Genomic DNA, 19,386 nt, shown 5'->3' on the forward strand with positions numbered 1-19,386 from the left:
GTACGTACATATTTTCTTTAAATTATACTACAATTATTACTTAATAATTATGCTTAAATTATTTTTTCTAATCGAAATTGAAATAAATCGCATCTGAATATTATGTGCTATCTCATTCTTTATGCCTTCCAAAGGAATATCATTTATCGATTAAATAAATCGTAACGACAGCGTTAAAACAGTTAATTGAGCATTTATATACATATTTTGTTAATATCCCAACTTAATTGCGTTTCATAAAAATGCATTTAATTCAGTCGATAATTCTGTTCTCGTTTGAATCATAGAAATAAACAAAACCGAACGGTAAAGTTCACTACCACCGATCGAACCGACAAACAGAATCGAAAATTCGAGAGTTTAATACCCAAAGTTAATCTAATGCTTCAGGAATGTAAGGTCAGCGAATAATAATAAAGTACTCGGTTGAAAATGCGTGGATAAATTCGTCTATTTTATCTCGCATTAACTTTAAAAATTCATTTCACTCTTTTTTTATACGCAAATGCATTTTTCGTCGTAAGCAAAATTTCGATTAACGAACAGCTAAAACTGCTGGAAGACATAAATACACGTGTGATGTCATGTTAAATTACAGGGAAAAGTGTCCAACGTATGCGTTGTTCTTACACAAAAACACTCGTATCGTCTACGAATAAGTGTACGTGATCTTTAATATTGGTATGAAAATTTCCTATTCTCGTAAACATATATATCAGCAAAACCGAAGGTGTTGTTATTTGTTTTTTTTTGTTTTAAAAGAAAAGATTCAATACTTTATTAGAGATCAAGCTTCTTTATGCTGTTCGCTGGATAATATGAATACCGCTATCTGTGTGCACAGGCGAAGACAATTCGCCAACTTTCAAGGCAAACGCTGCTTGTTCGAAAGGTTTTTGCATGGCGCCTCGACTAAATGGTCCCAAGTCTCCGCCTCGCTTAGCAGAACTGCAATCGCTATATTTCGAAGCGAGTTCGGCGAACGTTGCTTTCCCAATTACAATTTGTTCTCTGTAAGCTACGGTTACAAAAATGTCCAGTGATGAATTACAACGATAGAAAACAACTAGAAGCCTCATAGATTTTAGGACTTACATTTAATAAGTTCGAGAGCTTCTTCCTTCGATCTCGTAATGTTTTCTTCTCTCCAAGAAGAAGGCCGGCGAGAACTCGAATGCTTCACCAACAAATGAGAACATTGTACTTCCTCCGGGCCGTCCCCTTTGTTATTCCCGGATGGATCCGCTGGTTTGTCTGGCCTGTCCCACTGGCTTTCTTTAGTATAGATATTTAAATAGTAATGCTGTCCTGCAACGAAAAGACTCTGCGATTACGATTGTATTAAATATGTATATAGAGAGAAATGAAGCGTAATTGGGATATGAGATTCCGAATACAAAGAAGATAGTAGCGTTTACTGTTTACGAAAAAGAAGTTACTTAAACATTGACTGTAACGGAAGGGTACTTTTTAAGTTTGCTCAAATTCTGACAAGAGAATGCAACACCTGTGATAGAACCCAACACCATAGCGGTTCTATAAACTTTTTTAGACCTTCAGGGAACCGAAACGTACAAGACTAGAAACGTTACGATTCCTCTGCACTTGTAACAACATTTTTACCAGGAGAATGTTAGTTTGATGAAAAAATGCCGGCGGTATAATCCACACTATCGACTGCATGGCAAAAAAATGTTGTTTGTACGGTAAAACGATAACAATTTCAACAAATACTTGTAATAGTATCTTCCTATGTTATTCGTCAATCGTCAGAAATAAATTAACGTACCGGTAGATCTGCTCAAACGTTTTTCCCAACCCGCTGGAAGTTCCTCGTCCGCCATTGTTATCCAATATTTTTCTATCTTGACTCACGTCAAACGATTTCGCTCGGTTTCACTGCATCTAGTTGTTTGCTAATCTGTGCTTTCAGGTTAGGCAACTCTCTTGATAAACCTGAAATTGCGGAGGTTAGAATTTTTCCCCATTTAGAGGTTAGGATTCTTCTCATGTAAACGAGAAGAACCTATCGACGCATGCGCATGAAAAATACGTAAAAATTAGAAATAACAATCAAAAATGTTGTAACACCTTGAAAGGGTTGGTTCGGGAGGTGATTTGAAACCACTTTTTCCTTAGCGAAAATGTTATCCGAGGCTTCGTTGAGGAGATATTAAGAGAAAACATCGATCAATCAGAGCGCGAGTAGGCCGCGCTCTCCGACCAATCAAAGCGCTAGATGCCGGTGGAGCGCAGTCACCTAACGCGTAGCCTACTCGCGCTCTGATTGGTCAGGGAGCTCGGCCGCCTCGCGCTCTGATTGGTCGAGGTTTTCCATTAATATCTTTTCAACAAAGCTTCGAACAACATTTTCGCTAAGGAAAAAGTTGTTTCAAATCACTCCCTGAACCACCCTTTTTAATGACATCCAACATTTTTAGAACACCATGTATTTTTGTACCGTTTCGAACTTGGCGTGTCCATAATTCAAATATGGCGGGAACACTACTACATTTGAACATCCGTTGATGGAGATCAGGCCTCTTCCGGTCGCATAGCACACCGAGCAAAATGGGTACGTGATGAATCTAAAAATTATATTGTTTTTAAAGTTGAAAAACACGAGTTCGAGTATAAGAAAGCTTTGAAAATATTTTTGTAAATACGTTCGATTGTAATTTGCTTACGTGTAATTAGAAGTTTGCAAATGTCCATTTTAAATTGCGTGGAAAATAACGTGCTGTGAACATTGCTGCAAAATATTGAATGTTTGTTACAATTTTCACTAACGTTATATACACGTCATAAGTGATAATATACTTGGTTATACAGAGTGATTCTTCTCTGAGCAAAAATGAATTGACAAGGAAACTATTGACATTACATTAAATATTAACCTTGCTTCTAACCATTCGCAGGTAAGCCTCGTGGTCTTCGTACGGCACGTAAACACGTGAACCACAGACGTGATCAACGCTGGAACGACAAAGATTACAAGAAAGCTCACTTGGGAACGAGATGGAAGGCTAATCCATTCGGTGGTGCTTCTCATGCCAAGGGTATCGTCTTGGAAAAAGTGTACGTATACATTCCTCCATCCCATACACCGATATTCTCATCGATTCGACTTTCCAGAGGTGTAGAAGCTAAGCAGCCCAACTCTGCTATTCGAAAGTGCGTCAGAGTACAACTTATCAAGAACGGCAAAAAGATTACAGCCTTCGTACCCAGAGATGGTTGTTTAAATAACATCGAAGAGAACGACGAAGTTCTAGTCGCAGGATTCGGTCGTAAGGGTCACGCTGTTGGTGACATTCCAGGAGTAAGATTCAAAGTGGTGAAAGTTGCCAATGTTTCCTTACTTGCGCTTTACAAAGAGAAGAAAGAGCGTCCCAGATCGTAAGATCGTTGTAATGTATTTCTAATTGCACATATAAAAGATTTGTAAAGAAATGGAATGGTTTATTTATATCCTTACTGAATTTGCAAATAGACTGCGGATTTTTATGCATTTATAGATAAAAGATGTTTTAATTAATATTTGTATTGTAATAATAGCAGAGTAAAGTTTTTATTTAGCTTCACTGTTTGTAGGTATCTTAGCAAACATTTTATTTGCATAAAGATTCGCAGTATTCTTTTGATGATTAATTTAGGTACTGTACAGGTAGATTTAATATTTTCTATTTCATAAAAGTACAAATATATAGGTATTACCGTATGCTAATAATTTAATGACTATTACTACACGCGTATACAGCTTCTTCTATATCGACAACAACATCCTTGATAATTTTATTCAGCGGTGTGTTTATTTGACTCAACTGTTTCGGTATATTCGCGTTATATATTTCTTCTTTCGTTTGCAGAAACTAAAAACAAACTGATTAGTACATAACATGTTTCATAGAGTACGTAACAAGTATCCCAATATTTTAATACAAAACCTGCGTTAAAGTAGAGAAGTTCGAGCATATATCTTTTATATCATCATCCATAGAAGTCATAGTATTCTTTTGATTCTTTTCGTTTATTTCCTTGAACATTGGCCAGGACTCGATCGTTGAAAAAGCTTCTATAAACTTCTCTCTCTCCGCATTAAACAACAAATTTATATCATTTTCTTTTTCGTCACCCTTGTCATCCTCTTTCTCCTGTAATTTTACAAGATTTTACATTGCCTCAATAAAAATAAACTTTATTCAACGATACCATTGTTTCATTTCCCACGCATTCTCCCTTTTTAATTTCGTAATTAGAATTCGACTTTAGATTAGTCGTGTACTCTTTCAGATTGAGGTCCAGCAAAGATTCCGAACGGATCAGTTTCGATTCGTCGCCTGGATTTTCAAGAATACAATCCTACGATACGTAAAATATTGTTACATCCATAAATATATGTATCGAAAGTTCTCTTTACAGACCTGTATCATATCTTCTACAGACTTGTAAAGTACGTTATCCTCGTTATTAGATGGCTCTGCAACGTGTACACACTTTATAAATTCTAATAACAGTCTTAAGAAAGGAAGTTGCTCTCGTAGCGTACACTTTCCCTGCAAAACATCATTTTTTTTGTAACGGTAACTTTATACGATTCAAATAGAACACATACCAGCACGATGTTCCTGTTAGTACAGATCCCAATTTCAGAATAGTACTTGGAGAGCTTCGCTGCAAAATTTACATTAATATTCAATGAACCAAACCTGTTATTTAACGATACGTGGTCGAAATACAACGTCGTGTTTTATTTGTTATGAATACTGAACCTTCCAAGGCAGCGCCTTTTAAATTCTCCAACGTATTGGCTACCTTTGGAGATTTCTCAGTTAGGAGCCAAGATAACAAGGTAATACGATTTTCTCCACTGAGAACTGTCGCTTGTACATCTTCGCCAATCGCTGTTGTTATTTTAGGATAACGTATTTGCACTAAAGTATTGTAAATATCAGACATGATCTCTTTTGTATCATCCATCACATATACAGTTATTCGTAACCTCTTTTGAAGATATTTGTCTAAATTGAACGATAAACGATCTTTAAGCTTCTTTATAATTGAGATTATAATTCTAAATGGTAATAAAACTTTTCGAGACTTTTGAATAGCATTTGAATCAGTTCATTGCTGTGATTGTTTTGAATGAATGTAAACATCAAGAAAAGTTCCTAGGAAAGTCACTATGATCGATTTAGTAATCTAGTTATTACTATCCTAGTAACATTTCTATACTCAATTCTAAGTTCTTTATACTATTATTTTTAAAAGCACGATTAAGAATTTTGTAAACTAAATTATCTGTGTATCTTTCCTATACATGCATAAAAATCCGCAGTCTAGTTATTACTATCCTAGTAACATATCCTAGTTTTTTTTTAAATAAATTTATGCCCCATCCATTAGATAACCAATCGGTTTTCTGGATCGAAAGTGTATCAGGCTTTAAACAGGCCTTACGTCACGAACGTTTTTAAAGTGTAAATTCGATATTTGTAGTTGTCAAATCGGTCTATAATGGCTGGGATTAAAGGTTATTGGTCGTATGCTTGTCCGTCTATGCACGCAACATTTCTCGTTAGATTTAAACGAAAATTACATTTCCTGTACGAGTTCGACAAGAAAGTCGAATTAAAAATGATACGTCAAAACATAACCTTACTATTGTTTTTGTAACTCGAGATGTTTCTGTAAACGTACTGCCTGTGTTTACAAAATTTGTTTTCGATACAGTCTCGCGAAAGAATTTCAATTAGCAGACAATATGTTTATATTTTCACCGAAAGAGCATCGTTATAAATTTGTTTACTATCGTTTTTAACTATACTTTTTAAAATATTTTAGGTAAAAGAAATTCCCCACTGTTCTTGCAAATCAGAGACGAATATTGCGATAAAGATTTCGTGTAACATGATTGTTTATAATTTGAAATTGAAAGTGATATATCTACTATTTATATAAATTATTTTTGTTTTTGTTCCATGCGTTTAATGGGCTCCTTTAACGAACAGCGTAAGTGCTGTAAAATATTTATATAATTCATGTGGTGCGTATTAATGTAAATGTTATAGAAAAGAAACCCTTTTATAGATTAGTAATTTTGGCATTCGCTGGGTCTGTCGGTATGACGTTTGTCATACTCAGCTGCGCGTTACCTGCATACAAGTAAGTACCAATGTTACATTTTAATCGATAAATCTGGTACTACATGGAACAAATTGCGTTATACAAATATATATTTACGTTAAAGTGATTAACTTTCATAATGTATTATCTCTAGAGTTTGGTGGCCATTTTTTGTTGTGTTATTCTATGTATTGGCACCGCTTCCGACCATAATCGCACGTCGCTACACAGATGATGTAGGAAATACTGCCAATCCGTGTTTGGAATTGGCTATATTTATAACTATGGGGTTCGTTGTGTCATCTTTTGCTCTTCCTATTGTATTAGCACGATCTCCAGCTCACGACCCAGTGGTACATTCAAATTATACATATATTTCTATTCTGCGATTAAGCTGTATTTTATTTCTTTGTATGAAACTTAATCGGATAATATTGCAAACGTAGAAGACAAGAGTGCTTACGGTACAGAATGAATAATTTCAGATACAATGGGGCGCTTGTTACTTGACTTTAGCAGGTAACGTTGTGGTATACCTAACTCTAATTGGACTTTTTGTAACCTTCGATATAGACGATATCGATTACAATACATGGTGAAATGTACTTGGTCATACTTATTTATTAATATTACATGGTAATTTGTCCAACTTTCTTTCATTCTGCTCGAATTTCTTTTCTATTTTTGTATACACGCCATTTAAACTCTTGCAGGTTTTTTTACAAGAGAAAAGGAAGGATGTAAATCGTACACAGCAGTGACTGACAGTTATCCGTTAATTCTAAGTCATCGCAGAATTTATAGTATACTATTTATACGATATAAATATTATTATAAACTGTCTATATTATAGTCAATACTAATGCTATCGCTCGGCGATTAAAGGTTCAATTTTTAATGGCGTAGATCTTCTCATAAACTTCTCTGAACGATATTAGGTGCACAAATTATAACGAAACACGTGAAATCTTATTAAACCTATGTTTTCGATAATAGCGATAGTATTAATAAAGCCACCATTCATTATGTTATACGTTATTCTTAAAACTTAATACTTATGAAATAAGAATTGTAGACTAATACTCTATAAATAATTTACAAATATTTTGTATATTGCTAATATAGTAGCTATGGTGAATAAAACAACAAACTTCAAGTGACAATGAAATGAATGTAAAACAATGATCGTCGCAATGTAAAAGAGATATAAATATATATACGTATACGTAAGAAAACAGAAATTTGTATAATTTTTGAATAGAAGTCGAGTTTTCCCCCCAAAATTAATAGTCGTAATACCAGTGGCGCCATCGATGGCAAAACGCGCAAGCTTGTAGCGAAAATAGTTAAAACTATCGCCGCTTTTATTTTTTATTTGCCATAAATCCATTATTAATACGATTGGTAACTTTGTAACGCTACAATGTACTAGTTAAATTTATAATTTCTATGAATAATTATTTAATTTAACAAAAATGATTAATCTTTATGTAGTGGCGCCATCTGGTAGCGACAGTGGGAACTATTTTCACTATAAGCTTCAGCATTTTGCCACCGATGGCGCCACTGGTATTTGAACTATTAATTCTGGCGGGAAATTTGAATGGCTCAATGACGTTTGTAATATTAGGTTGTCCCAAAAGTTTCTTTCGCTTTATTATTAAGTAATACATGCACAATTAATTTTGCTCTATTACTGTTACAACATGAATATCTATGAAATTAGATTGTCTATTTATATAAACACGACCACATAAAATAATTGAGTACAACTCGCGAAAGAAACTTTCAGGACAACCTAATAATAATGACTACAATGAAATTATAGTAACTGAATAATTTCCTAATAAAATTCTAAATGCACTGGCAGAACGAATGTCCTATTAGTTGTAGCGTCAACCGTAAAAGAAAAAAAAACGCAGAAAATATTATATAATGAAATTAATATCTTCCTGAAGTCGTTTTTTGTTTTATTGCCTTCGCCATGGCACGCTTTACACATTCACACCACGAATTAAGTTATGTATCTCTTGCGAACCAGATTTACACACTTTATATAAATTGTTCTTGTACAACGTATTACTTAATTTATGTACACATTAAACTACTAATAAGGCGGCGGTTGATGTTGATAATGTTGGGGCGGTTGACTCAAGTGTCGTTGCAAGTGGGTCACCAATTGCGGAGTCGGTTGTTGTCCACCAGCGTTGCCCTGTTGTTGCTGTTGCTGCGCTTGCTGCTGTTGCTGTGCTTGCTGCTGTTGCATAGCGAGCATTTGTTGCCTCATACGTTGTTGATTTATCGCCTGTTGCTACGAGTGAAACAATCGAATTATTATGCATTTTTATTATTTAATTCTTTTGTCATTTTTTTTTTACTGGCATTTTTATTGTACGGGATGGTATGAGTAGACGAGATGTTATGCAGTTATAAGAAACTTGCAGTAACTTTCCTAAGTTGCATTCATGATACAATATTTGCTATAATATGCATTTATAGGAAGTTTGAATGTGCAAGACGTACAAAATGTAAACAATATGCAGGAATATAAAAAAGATTGAAAGTAAAGTACATGTTACAATATTTGCTATAATATGCATTTGGAGGAAATTTGAATGTGCAAGTTAAATTTTTGTAGGCACGTTTAAAAAGATTTTTGCATAAAGATCCGCAATGCAGTTACAAGAATCTTACTTGTTGAAATTGTTGATTTTGCTGCAAACCAACGTTGGCAGTGCCTACTCCGGTTACTCCAACCGCGCCTGGCTTTCCACTAGCTTGCCTGTAGGGCGGAGCTGGTTGATTTTGGACTCCGCCTCCCATTGGACCCATCGTGTTCATGGTAACATTCGGTGCCTGGCGTGTAAAAAAAATGTTATTACATTCATCGAGAAGTGTTTTCGAATAAAATCATCGTTTCGTTTCTTTTCCTACTGCACCTGAAGATACGGTGGCCTGGCAGCCCCGGGTTGCATCCGTTGGGGTATGTACTCTTGGCCTCGTTGAGGTCCCATCATCTGTTGCTGATTGGAAAACATCATGTTCTGCTGCGGGTTCATCAAACCTTGTTGTTGCTGCTGTTGCTGCAACAGCTGTTGTTGCTGCTGCGCTTGTTGTGGCGCCTGCGGCTGTTGCTGTTGCGGTTGCTGTTGGGGTATCATCTGTTGACCGCCGTATCCTGCGTAATTTTGATTCATGCCTGTGAAAACAGCACGCATATAATGCGAGGACGCTGGCGCTATTCGGTAACTGTTGATTACTACTATCGATCCAAGGGCGCAAGTAACTAATAAAACAGATAAGAAATAACAACGTACGGTTACCTTGCTGCATTCCAGTGTAGATTCCTTGTTGCTGGGGCTGTTGTTGCTGTTGCTGCTGGGAGGCGAACATTCCTTGCTGCGGATTCATATTCGGTGCCCCGTGCTGAGCTCTCAGCTGTTGCCGGATGAACTGCTGCCTCTGCATACCTTGGAAAGCACCCGGAGCACCGACAGGCGTGGCGTTCGGTTGTTGCTGGGAGCTCATCAACTGATTCGAGGGCAGACGCAAACGTAGCATGTGAGAGAGCGCTTGCTTCGATTGATTCATCCCTGGTCTGTCGTATCTTTGTCCGACGGGAGTCGGTGGCAATTGTTGGCCGTATCCGTACTGCTGGGATGGCGTGTGGGTTTGTTGGTTGGTGTACCATTGCTGCTGATGCTGCGGCGGTTGACCGGTGAACATTCCAGGCTGTTGTGCAGCGGCTACTTGTTGATTTCCGAACGCTATCTGCTGTAGTTGATTCGGTGGTTGCTGGAATACGAGAAACGAAGGAATGTAAAGAACAGGATCAGTATCGAGTTAGGTGGATTATTTCCAAGGATTTAACACGTTGATCGCCACGTCACCCATATGTGGGTGACGGTGCGTTTCACTGAAGAGGTAACAAAAATTAATTCTGAAAGTTAAGCTTCAAAGGAAATGAATTTAAATGAAATTCTCTAATAGTCTGAATAATATTTAATCCTAGGAGAAATGTTCAAGAATATTTCTCTGGCAGTGAACGTGTTAAACAGACCTGAATTTGCTGTGATACAGGCGTAGTAGGTGTAGCAGCTCCTTTGTTCTTCCTGTTCCTCCGGGTCTTCATAGCCTTGCCCTTGCCATTGGTGACAGCAGTACCAATGCCACTGTTGCCGATGCTGCCAGTTACCCTTCCAGGAGAGTCGATACTCATGGGAGTGTCAGCCTTTCCAGGCTCGGACTCCTTCTTGTCTGGCTCCAAGTCTTCAGGGGGTAAAGGCGGAGGGTCCAAGTAGTGGCTGGGTAGCTTGATCTGACTGTGGGTGTGATAACGCAACAGTTTATGGGCATTTTGGTAGGTGAGAGGTTTACGTTCCAGTTTAACCGCTCTGAACCAGGCCCAGGATATCGGTGCTGGATTCTTGTGACCTTCCAGCACTTCCCACGCTGACACTCTTTGGGAATCGCATACTTGCAAGCCCTGATAAAGCACGTTTATTAAACGAATTAACTGTCTCGCACTTTTAACCGTTTGACCGCAGGGACGATTTTTGCTGGAAATTCTAAAAGGCGTAGAGGTGTGAATTTGAAAAAAATATCAGCTTATAGGGAACTATACGATGGAACTTTTTTATATTTACAGTTTATTCGTTAGAACGATCGGTTTCCAGAATAAAAATTCAAAACTTACAACTCCCTTTTCCTGAAATTTAATTACATTTGGAGTGGCGGAAATGGAAAGCGTCGTTAGTTGACAATTACTTGTTTGTACAAATTTTAAATAATATCTGCTTATAGGGGATGATGAGACGAAACTTTTTTATATTTACAGTTTATTCGTACGACGTTTAGTTTCAGAGATAAAAATTGAGAACGTACAAGTTCTTCTTCCTGATATTCAATTTTTCCAACGAATTTTGATCTTTTCAATTTTTATTTTCAAAACTGAAGGTCCTACGAATAAACTGCAAATACAAAAAAATTTCGTTTCATCATCCTTTATAAGCTTATATTTTTAAAAAATTGATCAAACGAATATAAACAAACCTAACCCTAGACCTTCTTCCTGAAATTCAACTTTTCCAACGAATTTTGAACTTTTCAATTTTTATTTTCAAAACTGAAGGTCCTACGAATAAACTGCAAATACAAAAAAATTTCGTTTCATCGTCCTTTATAAGCTTATATTTTTAAAAAATTGATCAAACGAATATAAACAGACCTAACTCAGACCTAACCTAGACCTCTTTCCTGAAATTCAATTTTTCCACCGAACTTCTAACTTTTCAATTATTATCTCTGAAACTAATCATCCTACGAATAAACTGCAAATACAAAAAAGTTTCGTTTCATCGTCCTCTATAAGCTTACATTTTTAAAAAATTGATCAAACAAATATAAACATATCTCTGAGGCCCTTTCTCGAGGGCGTAGGTATACGCCGTTCGCAGTCAAAGGGTTAATTAAACTCCGTAGCACGTTTCAGCCTACCTGTTTCTTGTCGATGCTGTCGAAGCCAGCTATCTTGTTGCCTTTCGTGTCGGTTAGACATCCGACTGGCTCGCACGTAATGACTTCCATGGTCAATTTCGGCAACGGCAACAATTGTCTCACGAATCGAATGCTCGTGGAATTTCGATCGCCGAGTTCCTTCTTCAGCTTTTTCATCAGATTCTGATAATGTTTCTTGTTCTCGTCTTTCTCCGACTGGGAGTCGGATACCAGGGTGGAGTGTATCAGGGTGGCGAGCATGTCGATAACAGTGGTGAACAGTTCCGAGTTATTGTTCAGATCAATGACACCGTAGCTGACCAACTGAACCAACAAGATAGCCCAGTCGGTGGTAGCGGTCGTGTTCCGTTGTATAGTATCGAAAACACCGCCTACGAGGCTGAATCTCAACTGCAGCGCGTCCTGCAACACCTCTCTCGTTTTCGGATCCTCCGTGGCGAAGTTCTTCTCCTCTTTGCTGATATTCAAGAACTGCGACAACTGCGAGTGCAACGACATCAGCAGGCCTTCCCTTTGATCGTCCTGGCCCTTGAGGCAAGTGAGAACCAGCGAGAGAAACGGTTGGTGATTGAACAGCGACGGCGACTTCGATCTGCCTCTCTCGCGGCCCGCCGCTGTCTTGGACCAGTTCCCGGATTCCAATACCTGACCCGCCACCTTGAGAACGCGGCCCTGCACCGCGCTCGGCAGCTTCGAAACGAGCGGCGCTACCAGCCATATAGAACCGGACCGTTTGTCCATTTTGCTGGACAACGTGTTCAATTGGAAAACGTCGATCGCGGCTTTGGCGACCGTGTCCAGCCATTGCGAGAGGTCGCTCGACCCCGGAGAGAATTGTTTGTACATCAACTGAAGATCGAGCCACGACATTCTCAGGCTCCACTGTTCCAGAGTCTCCAGAATGTTCGTTATGTGAGTCTTCTGGTCAATGAACGCGTCCGTGGAGGTTTCCGGGTAGCATATCATGTGGAGTAGCCGTTGAGCTTGTCGATGGGTCAGCATATTGTCCAGGAGCATGTCGGAGTGACAGAGTTCCTCTGGATTTTGCAAGCACCTCTCCAGGACCCATTCCTGGCTACAAATCTGTCTCAGGACGTGTTGCGCGAAGTCCGACAGACCCTTCACGTTCTCCGTGCTCATGCCAGCGCTGCTGCTGGACGAGGACATTGCCAGATCGAGGCCCAAGTCGTCTCCGCCTCCTAAAATGTCGCTGGTGCCTAAGATGTGGCTGATGGACAGCTCGCTGGGTCCACCGGTGCTCACCACGCCTCCCACGCCGACGCTGGCCGGTCCACCCGCTTTGTTCGAGTGATTCATCGGCACGTCCGGTTTCTTCGGTGGTTGTTTGCCAGCGGTCGCGTCAGCGACGACGAGTATGGCTTTGAGCACCGCCAGAACCGGGCCTACTCTGATGTTATTGTGAGCAGCTGCCAATAAATGTCTATCGCAGCTCAGCTTGATGCTGTAGCCTCTCGAGTTGCCATTCGGCAGAGGATGAGGACTCGTGCTCACGGAATAGAGAGCCGGCTGAGGACACTCGACGGTCTTGAAGAGTCTCAATAGCAAGTGACACGTTAAACGCGCTCCGGCCTCGGCCTCCATGTCCGCGTCACCGCGGCCTTCGTTGCAAGCCTTCACCAACGACGGCAGTGCTATGTGCACGACAAAGTCCTCCAGAGAGAAACAGTGCCTCGCTGGAAGAACAAAACACGCTGTTATTATATAATAACCAGTTTAATAAACGGTTTAATAAACAATTTAATAGCCAGTTTAACGAGATACGATTACAAATGAAATTCACCGATTAAGATGGACGTGAATACAGCCAACGAATTATGTATGCTTAAATCCTGCACGTCGACTTGATTCAGGACGTCGATGTAAAAAGCTGAGCTGTTCGAGGAGCAACAGAGAGCCATGAGGACGCCCAGCCACTCGGCGTTGAGCGCGTTGCAGCAAGCCGTTAATTCCGCGCAAGTAATGGCGATGTCGTTCAGTTTGTCGTTGTCTGTTTCGCTGCAGACAGCGACTATAGCGTTGCAGACGAAACTGTAACGATTCGCCGGGGTTTCGTTCAGTTGTCTAGCCCACTGGGGTTCGATCTTCCCACCGCGTCTCGGGCTGGTGAACACGTCCACCATGAACTGAGAGTTGTACACGTGGCTCGACGTAGTCGGTTGCAAGGTGCTGTAGAGAGCCGTACGGATTTTCGGGTAAGCGTTGCTGAACGCTTCGACACCGTGCGGTTTCGTCTTCAACAGGGAACAGGACGAGTACAGGTCGTAGAGATGCGCCAGCACGCATCGTTCGGCTGAGCTGCAGTCGCTGGGATTCGAGACGTGCTTCACGATTTTACAGAGCAAATCGAACACCGCTGTCGTCTGCTCCGGAGACACTGGAACGATTGAATTAGGCGTTAGAGACTTTCTAGTTTGACGTGGTTTGATACTGACAAGAACACTACCTAGCAGTCGACACGACTGATGTATTAGATTGTCCCAAAAGTTTCTTTCTTAAGTTGCATTCAATTATTTTCTGTGGCAGTGTTTATATAAATAGACAATCCAATTTCTTAGACATTGATGCTGTAACAGTAATGAAGCGAAATGAATTGAACACAATTTTGTAATGTAACATAAAACATAAAATATTGTGTGTGCGTTGATTATTAATAAAAGGAAAGAAACTTTTGGGACAGCGTAATATATTTAGTAAGGGAGACACCGCAGTGGCAACTAAGGCGATGCTGGAGAAATATTTCTTTCCAAGTGTCGTCATTTTCTCAAAAATTAACTTTCCAAAAGACTACTGCGTACATTCAAGAAGAATGGAAATAAGCTAGTAATAAGTAAGCATTAGTGCAATAACTTTGTACTTATAATAAGTTACGCACTTTAAATGAATGAATGAATGAATGATTGCGTACATTCAGGTTTTCTTTTCAGGTGAACCACTGCAAAAGTATTCAATAAGAGAAACTTTCCAGAAGACTATTGCGTACATTCAAGAAGAATGGAAATAAGCTAGTAATAAGTAAGCATTAGTGCAATAACTTTGTGCATATAATAAGTTACGCACTTTAAATGAATGAATGAATGAATGAATGCGTACATTCAGGTTTTCTTTTCAGGTGAACCACTGCAAAAGTATTCAATATAGAATGCAAACACAATTTTCCAAGGAGCTCTACTTTACAGTTATGTCATTTTTCCAGAGACCGTAACTGTTTAACCTTAATTGTAAAAGTTATGGCATGAGAATTGATATCTTTCTTTAAATGATTTTGGTTATGAACAACCATTATTGTCAAGGGAAATATTTTTTGGATACTAATAACCATTATTGTCGATGGAAATATTTTTTGGTAACTAATACCTGTTATTGACAATAGAAATTATTTTTGGTTATGAATAACCATTATCGTCGACTAGAATTATTTTTCTGTTACGAATAACCATTATCGTTGACGAGAATTTGTTTTGTTTATGGTATAATTACAGTTATTAGTGACCAAAACAAATTCTCATCAACGACAATGGTTAATCATAACAAAAAAGTAATTCTCGTCGATGATAATGATTATTCGTAACCAAAAATAATTTTTGTCGTCAATAACAGGTACCAGTTACCAAAAAATATTTCCATCGATAATAATGGTTATCAGTAACAGAAACAGATAAATCATAATATTTTGTAATCACTTCATTTCTTTGAAAATTTATGCATCATTTAATAAGCACCGACTTCCATTTGAAATACTTGAAAAATATTTAAAAAATAACTGTTATTTCTGGTCCCTGCATTTTTCAATACAAATTTGTATAAATGTAGGTCAACGTATCCTTGACAACATATCCCTTGCCTTAATCGAAAGGTAATTAATTAATTCAAATAAATTTTCCAACCCTTCGCAGTGGTGTTTCCCCTTGGCAATGCTTTCCCTACAACCTTTCGATTCAACTTCATACTTACACAGTAGACAACAATGGTATCTCCTTAAAACTCCCACAACGTACAGACTCAAGCTGGTCGTATAGCTCCTGATGAGTTGACTGTTTCTAACCGTCAACTGGGCCTCGACTTCTGGTAGTTCCTTCAGAATTTGGATGCAGACGTCTATCAAGCCGTATATGTTCAGGGCTAGTTCCATTAAATCGAATAGGAACGCCACGTGCTCTTGCACCGGTAAATACGACGAGCCAACCAGCGCGAACGCGTTCAACATCTCGATGACTTGAGTCGCGCACTGCCACGTCACCACGTGCTGATCGAAGTAGCTCAAGTTCTGAAACTTCAACGTGATCGCCTCGAAGTTGAACTCGCTACGGGAATGCTTCTTCACTTTTCCGCCTTCGGCTACGTCGATGCTGAATTTCTTTCCGAACAATTTGCACACTTCCTTGGTCATCTTTTTAACGACATGCCTGGCCTCGTCTCTGACGCGTCCCACTCCGTAAAGTAGCACGTGCCGTTGATTACAGTCGTGCTGGCTGCACGTCTCGTCCTTTAAACACATTTAGAACTCTTCAGCGTGTCGCTATCGAGAGAAAAATAAATTCTACTGATTACCTGGGGCAGCGGAAAGTGGGTAGTGTACAACAAGTGTCTACTATGACTCGAGGGCATCTTAGAATCGAGTCCTTCCTGAGTCCCGTGCCCCGCTAGCGCGTCTTCTTTGGGACTGTCCGGGGCATCCATACTGTTCTGTTGGTCTTCTTTAATATGTTGCAGCAGCTTGTCCAAATCATCGTCAATTTTACTATCATCATAATCCATTGTTCGTCCGTGATCTGTTACCTCTAATTTCGCTGGTTTTAAATCTATCCCTGGGAACAAGCTATCCTCGTCGATTGGTTCTCTATTACTTGGAGTTCCGGGTTTGCTGGCTGCTGGACCTAAATTAATTACAAACACGTTGAAACAAACATCTCCAGGACAAGCTAGTCTCAGTTCCAATCAGCTACAGTACGTAGTAGTAACCTAAATGTGAGCCAGCGTACCTTGAATAAGATCTCCCCTGGAGATCAACGTGCACATGTACGCGTCATGCGAGAATACATCGTGCCTAATTAACTCTGAAAATAAGTGAACCAAATTCGTGAACTGAACTTTTGACTGTGCTGGTGTATTGTCTAATACCGGAGCGTCCATGTCCAAGAACTTCATGAGCAACGCTTGAAAGATCGGGAGCACATGCGGATTCCCATTGCTACAGACGCTATCTTTATCGTCATTGTCATTCGTCTCCCCAGTGACGTCGCTCTGCCGTTTCTCGAGCAGCTTAGCGACCGCCATAGCTCTGTGCTCCCCCCATCGTTCGGCGCTCACCGCCCACTCGCACAATATCTCAACCACAGCGGAATCCTGCTGCGGGTTGTACTCGGTTTTCGCGTCCCTTTCGTTCCCGGTGTCCTTCGGGGGCGACGTGAATATCTTAGCGTACAGAGTGTCCAAGGAATTGTTGGAGTCCATTCTGTCGAAGCTGTGCCGATCCAGGGCGTCCAAAGCAGCCAGGACTTTAGTCGTTGTTATCCCAGCGCTGCTCTGCTGCCACTTGTCGCAGGACCATTTGCCTTCGGCGGCCTGGGACCGCGCGCGAATGTTCTCCTGGCCGATCTTCAGCTGCTTCAATATAGGATTAGTAGCGCTCGCGGATGGACACGGTAGAGTCGTTGGAGGATACGATAAATAGTCCAAAGGGGAACCGTTTAGCACGGACGGAGCTTTCCCTTCGCCAACGCTGTTCCATACCAGTGCCGTTGGGCATTCCAATGTGATCACCTGAAAACGAAGAGACAGTTATCGAGGCTACGCGATTTTACTTTCGTATCGTACCTGTATTATCGTCGATAAACTATATATCACGTCTCTGTGATGGGGGCACGACAAGTAGTCGCTGAAAGCAGCGGTCAACGGATTCGGTGTTTGGCTAGCGGCGGCGGTTTCCTTCCCACCGTTCGCGTCGCTCTTATTTATGGACGGACTTTGAGGATTGCCGTTGGCCTCGACGTTGCTGCACATGTGAGCCAGCTTGCGACAGCACAGATACGCCAAACGCCTGGCTAGCAACTCGGACTGCACGAACTCTTCCAAGTATTGCAACGCCAATGGTAACAGAAGCTTCAAGATACCATCTTCCGAAGGGGAAGACTTGATTTTGTCCAACAACTCTAAAATCCACTGCAGCAATTCCTGTCTGTCTAATAAACCTTCTTCGAACATAAACTTCGCCAACTGAACGCAGTAATGCCATTGCTTCAACGCTAATTTGTGCTCCTCGTTCATGGTGTTTCCAGACGGTGTTTGATTATTCGAATTTGGCGTGGCTGGTTGATTGGTAGCGGTTCCGTTGTTACCGTTATTGTTACTGTTGATGTTATTGGTGCCGCTGTTGTTGTTACTGTTGCTGCTTCCAGAACCGTTGCTGTTGCAGGAATTATTCGCGATACCGTTGTTGCTAGCGCTATTCGTCGAGTGGCTATTTATGTAGTAATGTTCTTGTAACTTCGAGAGTTGATCCTTCAAGAATTTTATAAGCGTCCCCGTCCATTCTAAACGAACAAACAAAAACGGAAATTATTAACCGACGTTACTCTGGGCAAATTATATTTTCTCATTCACCTACCCGTAGTTGGATCGGGCAACTGTCTTTTCTTAATCTTAGCCTCCGAAACTGCGACCGTATAAGCCGAGCTGAGTTTAATGAACCAGGCTGCCCTCAGCATGGGTACTTGATACTCGCAGAGCATCATGAATATCTCTTCCTTCTTATTGAAGTTGGGAGCCTTCTTTGCGAGAGCTATCAACGGCTTGCAACCGGAGAGATCTTTGAACCACGCCTCGATGCCGTTTTTCGTCCTCGCGGTTACGGGCCAGAAATTGTCCTTCGGATTGATCTGTTGTCTCTTTCTACCTGTGTCCGGCATCGTAGACAGCTCCTCCTTCTTCGCTAGAATCGCGTTGAAGTACGCTCCCACTTTGGCGGCAGTGACGTTGCAATGCCTCGCTGTTCCGAACTCGTCGGAGAGCTGAGGCATCGTGGCAAATCCATGTTTGACGTTAATAGAGGTGAGCTCGTCCTCTTTTTGTTTAGGTTCTTGGGGATAGACGTCAGGCGGCCCTAGTCTAGGCCGTTTCAGTGGCCGTTTCTCATACAATATTCCCATCATGGTACAAGGAAACTATCAAAATTGATCGCCGGTCATCGACATTACTTCCGTATACGATTAAACGAAACAGTCCTAGAGTTTCGGGCTCATTCTCGAAACTGCGTGAAAAATATAACCTTCGTTAATGACATATTTACAATTACTCAACACCGTCGACCGTAACACGACACTGTCATTACAATCGGATAAGCTTCCAGGTGGTGCGTTACTACTGAAATCGTTAACCTGAAAATACACGAGAATCAAGTTTAGACAACAAACGACATTTACGCGTCTGATTATCGCGTTTATCGATCTATTTAAATAAATTAATACGAACGAATACGTACTTGGATATCGCAACATCTTCCGAATCCACTCTGATGTCACTAGCAATGCAAATTACTCCAATAATACGAAGACGCTGACGATCTGACGAAGGTATAATGACAATCAGTCGACGACATTATCGCTTGATTAAACAATCGATAAATTAAAATAAATAAAATGCTCCGAACACTGTATTTACCATTGGAATGAATACATTATTGCATTGGAAATTTAAAGTGCGAGAATGCAAAAGGTTCCTAGGTTA

At 40.2% G+C, this 19,386-nt stretch overlaps 5 protein-coding genes across 8 annotated transcripts; 2 read left to right on the plus strand and 3 right to left on the minus strand.

The window, feature by feature from the left end:
• Positions 1 to 520: 520 nt before the first annotated feature.
• LOC128897086 (peptidyl-prolyl cis-trans isomerase NIMA-interacting 1-like) lies at positions 521 to 2,186 on the minus strand. Its single transcript, XM_054160771.1, has 4 exons — positions 2,092 to 2,186; positions 1,790 to 1,956; positions 1,096 to 1,308; positions 521 to 1,018 (listed from the first exon to the last, which is right to left on the minus strand). The coding sequence occupies exons 2-4, from the start codon at positions 1,842 to 1,844 to the stop codon at positions 798 to 800; spliced, it is 489 nt and encodes a 162-aa protein (XP_054016746.1). The 5' UTR covers positions 1,845 to 1,956; positions 2,092 to 2,186; the 3' UTR covers positions 521 to 797.
• Positions 2,187 to 2,441: 255 nt separating this feature from the next.
• Positions 2,442 to 3,453, plus strand: LOC128897088 (40S ribosomal protein S23). Its single transcript, XM_054160773.1, has 3 exons — positions 2,442 to 2,575; positions 2,919 to 3,078; positions 3,136 to 3,453. Exons 1-3 carry the CDS (start codon positions 2,572 to 2,574, stop codon positions 3,401 to 3,403), a joined length of 432 nt encoding a protein of 143 aa, XP_054016748.1. The 5' UTR covers positions 2,442 to 2,571; the 3' UTR covers positions 3,404 to 3,453.
• Positions 3,454 to 3,657: 204 nt separating this feature from the next.
• Positions 3,658 to 5,120, minus strand: LOC128897080 (uncharacterized). The gene is made up of 6 exons (XM_054160762.1): positions 4,773 to 5,120; positions 4,616 to 4,674; positions 4,425 to 4,556; positions 4,213 to 4,362; positions 3,948 to 4,154; positions 3,658 to 3,872 (listed from the first exon to the last, which is right to left on the minus strand). Exons 1-6 carry the CDS (start codon positions 4,978 to 4,980, stop codon positions 3,732 to 3,734), a joined length of 897 nt encoding a protein of 298 aa, XP_054016737.1. The 5' UTR covers positions 4,981 to 5,120; the 3' UTR covers positions 3,658 to 3,731.
• Positions 5,121 to 5,447: 327 nt separating this feature from the next.
• Positions 5,448 to 7,367, plus strand: LOC128897089 (leptin receptor gene-related protein). Of its 2 annotated transcripts, XM_054160775.1 has the most exons (6): positions 5,448 to 5,533; positions 5,845 to 6,012; positions 6,096 to 6,165; positions 6,281 to 6,479; positions 6,612 to 6,762; positions 6,840 to 7,367. In XM_054160775.1, exons 2-5 carry the CDS (start codon positions 5,982 to 5,984, stop codon positions 6,723 to 6,725), a joined length of 414 nt encoding a protein of 137 aa, XP_054016750.1. In that variant the 5' UTR covers positions 5,448 to 5,533; positions 5,845 to 5,981; the 3' UTR covers positions 6,726 to 6,762; positions 6,840 to 7,367. The 2 variants fall into 2 exon arrangements, with proteins under 2 accessions (XP_054016750.1, XP_054016749.1); XM_054160774.1 differs by having other exon boundaries at positions 5,474 to 6,012.
• A 685-nt stretch (positions 7,368 to 8,052) lies between these two features.
• On the minus strand, positions 8,053 to 19,377 carry LOC128897056 (mediator of RNA polymerase II transcription subunit 12). Of its 3 annotated transcripts, none has more exons than XM_054160712.1 (13): positions 19,142 to 19,377; positions 18,269 to 19,037; positions 17,479 to 18,194; positions 16,644 to 17,424; positions 16,213 to 16,538; positions 15,616 to 16,147; positions 13,445 to 14,038; positions 11,623 to 13,337; positions 10,187 to 10,612; positions 9,450 to 9,921; positions 9,066 to 9,304; positions 8,821 to 8,982; positions 8,053 to 8,437 (listed from the first exon to the last, which is right to left on the minus strand). In XM_054160712.1, the coding sequence occupies exons 2-13, from the start codon at positions 18,810 to 18,812 to the stop codon at positions 8,234 to 8,236; spliced, it is 6,711 nt and encodes a 2,236-aa protein (XP_054016687.1). In that variant the 5' UTR covers positions 18,813 to 19,037; positions 19,142 to 19,377; the 3' UTR covers positions 8,053 to 8,233. The 3 variants fall into 3 exon arrangements, with proteins under 3 accessions (XP_054016687.1, XP_054016685.1, XP_054016686.1); XM_054160710.1 differs by having other exon boundaries at positions 9,066 to 9,325; positions 9,444 to 9,921; XM_054160711.1 differs by having other exon boundaries at positions 9,066 to 9,325; positions 19,142 to 19,376.
• Between the last annotated feature and the right edge of the window lie 9 nt (positions 19,378 to 19,386).

This window comes from Hylaeus anthracinus, unplaced genomic scaffold (genome assembly GCF_026225885.1).
Source record: "Hylaeus anthracinus isolate JK02 unplaced genomic scaffold, UHH_iyHylAnth1.0_haploid 11978, whole genome shotgun sequence".
NCBI lineage: Eukaryota > Metazoa > Arthropoda > Insecta > Hymenoptera > Colletidae > Hylaeus > Hylaeus anthracinus.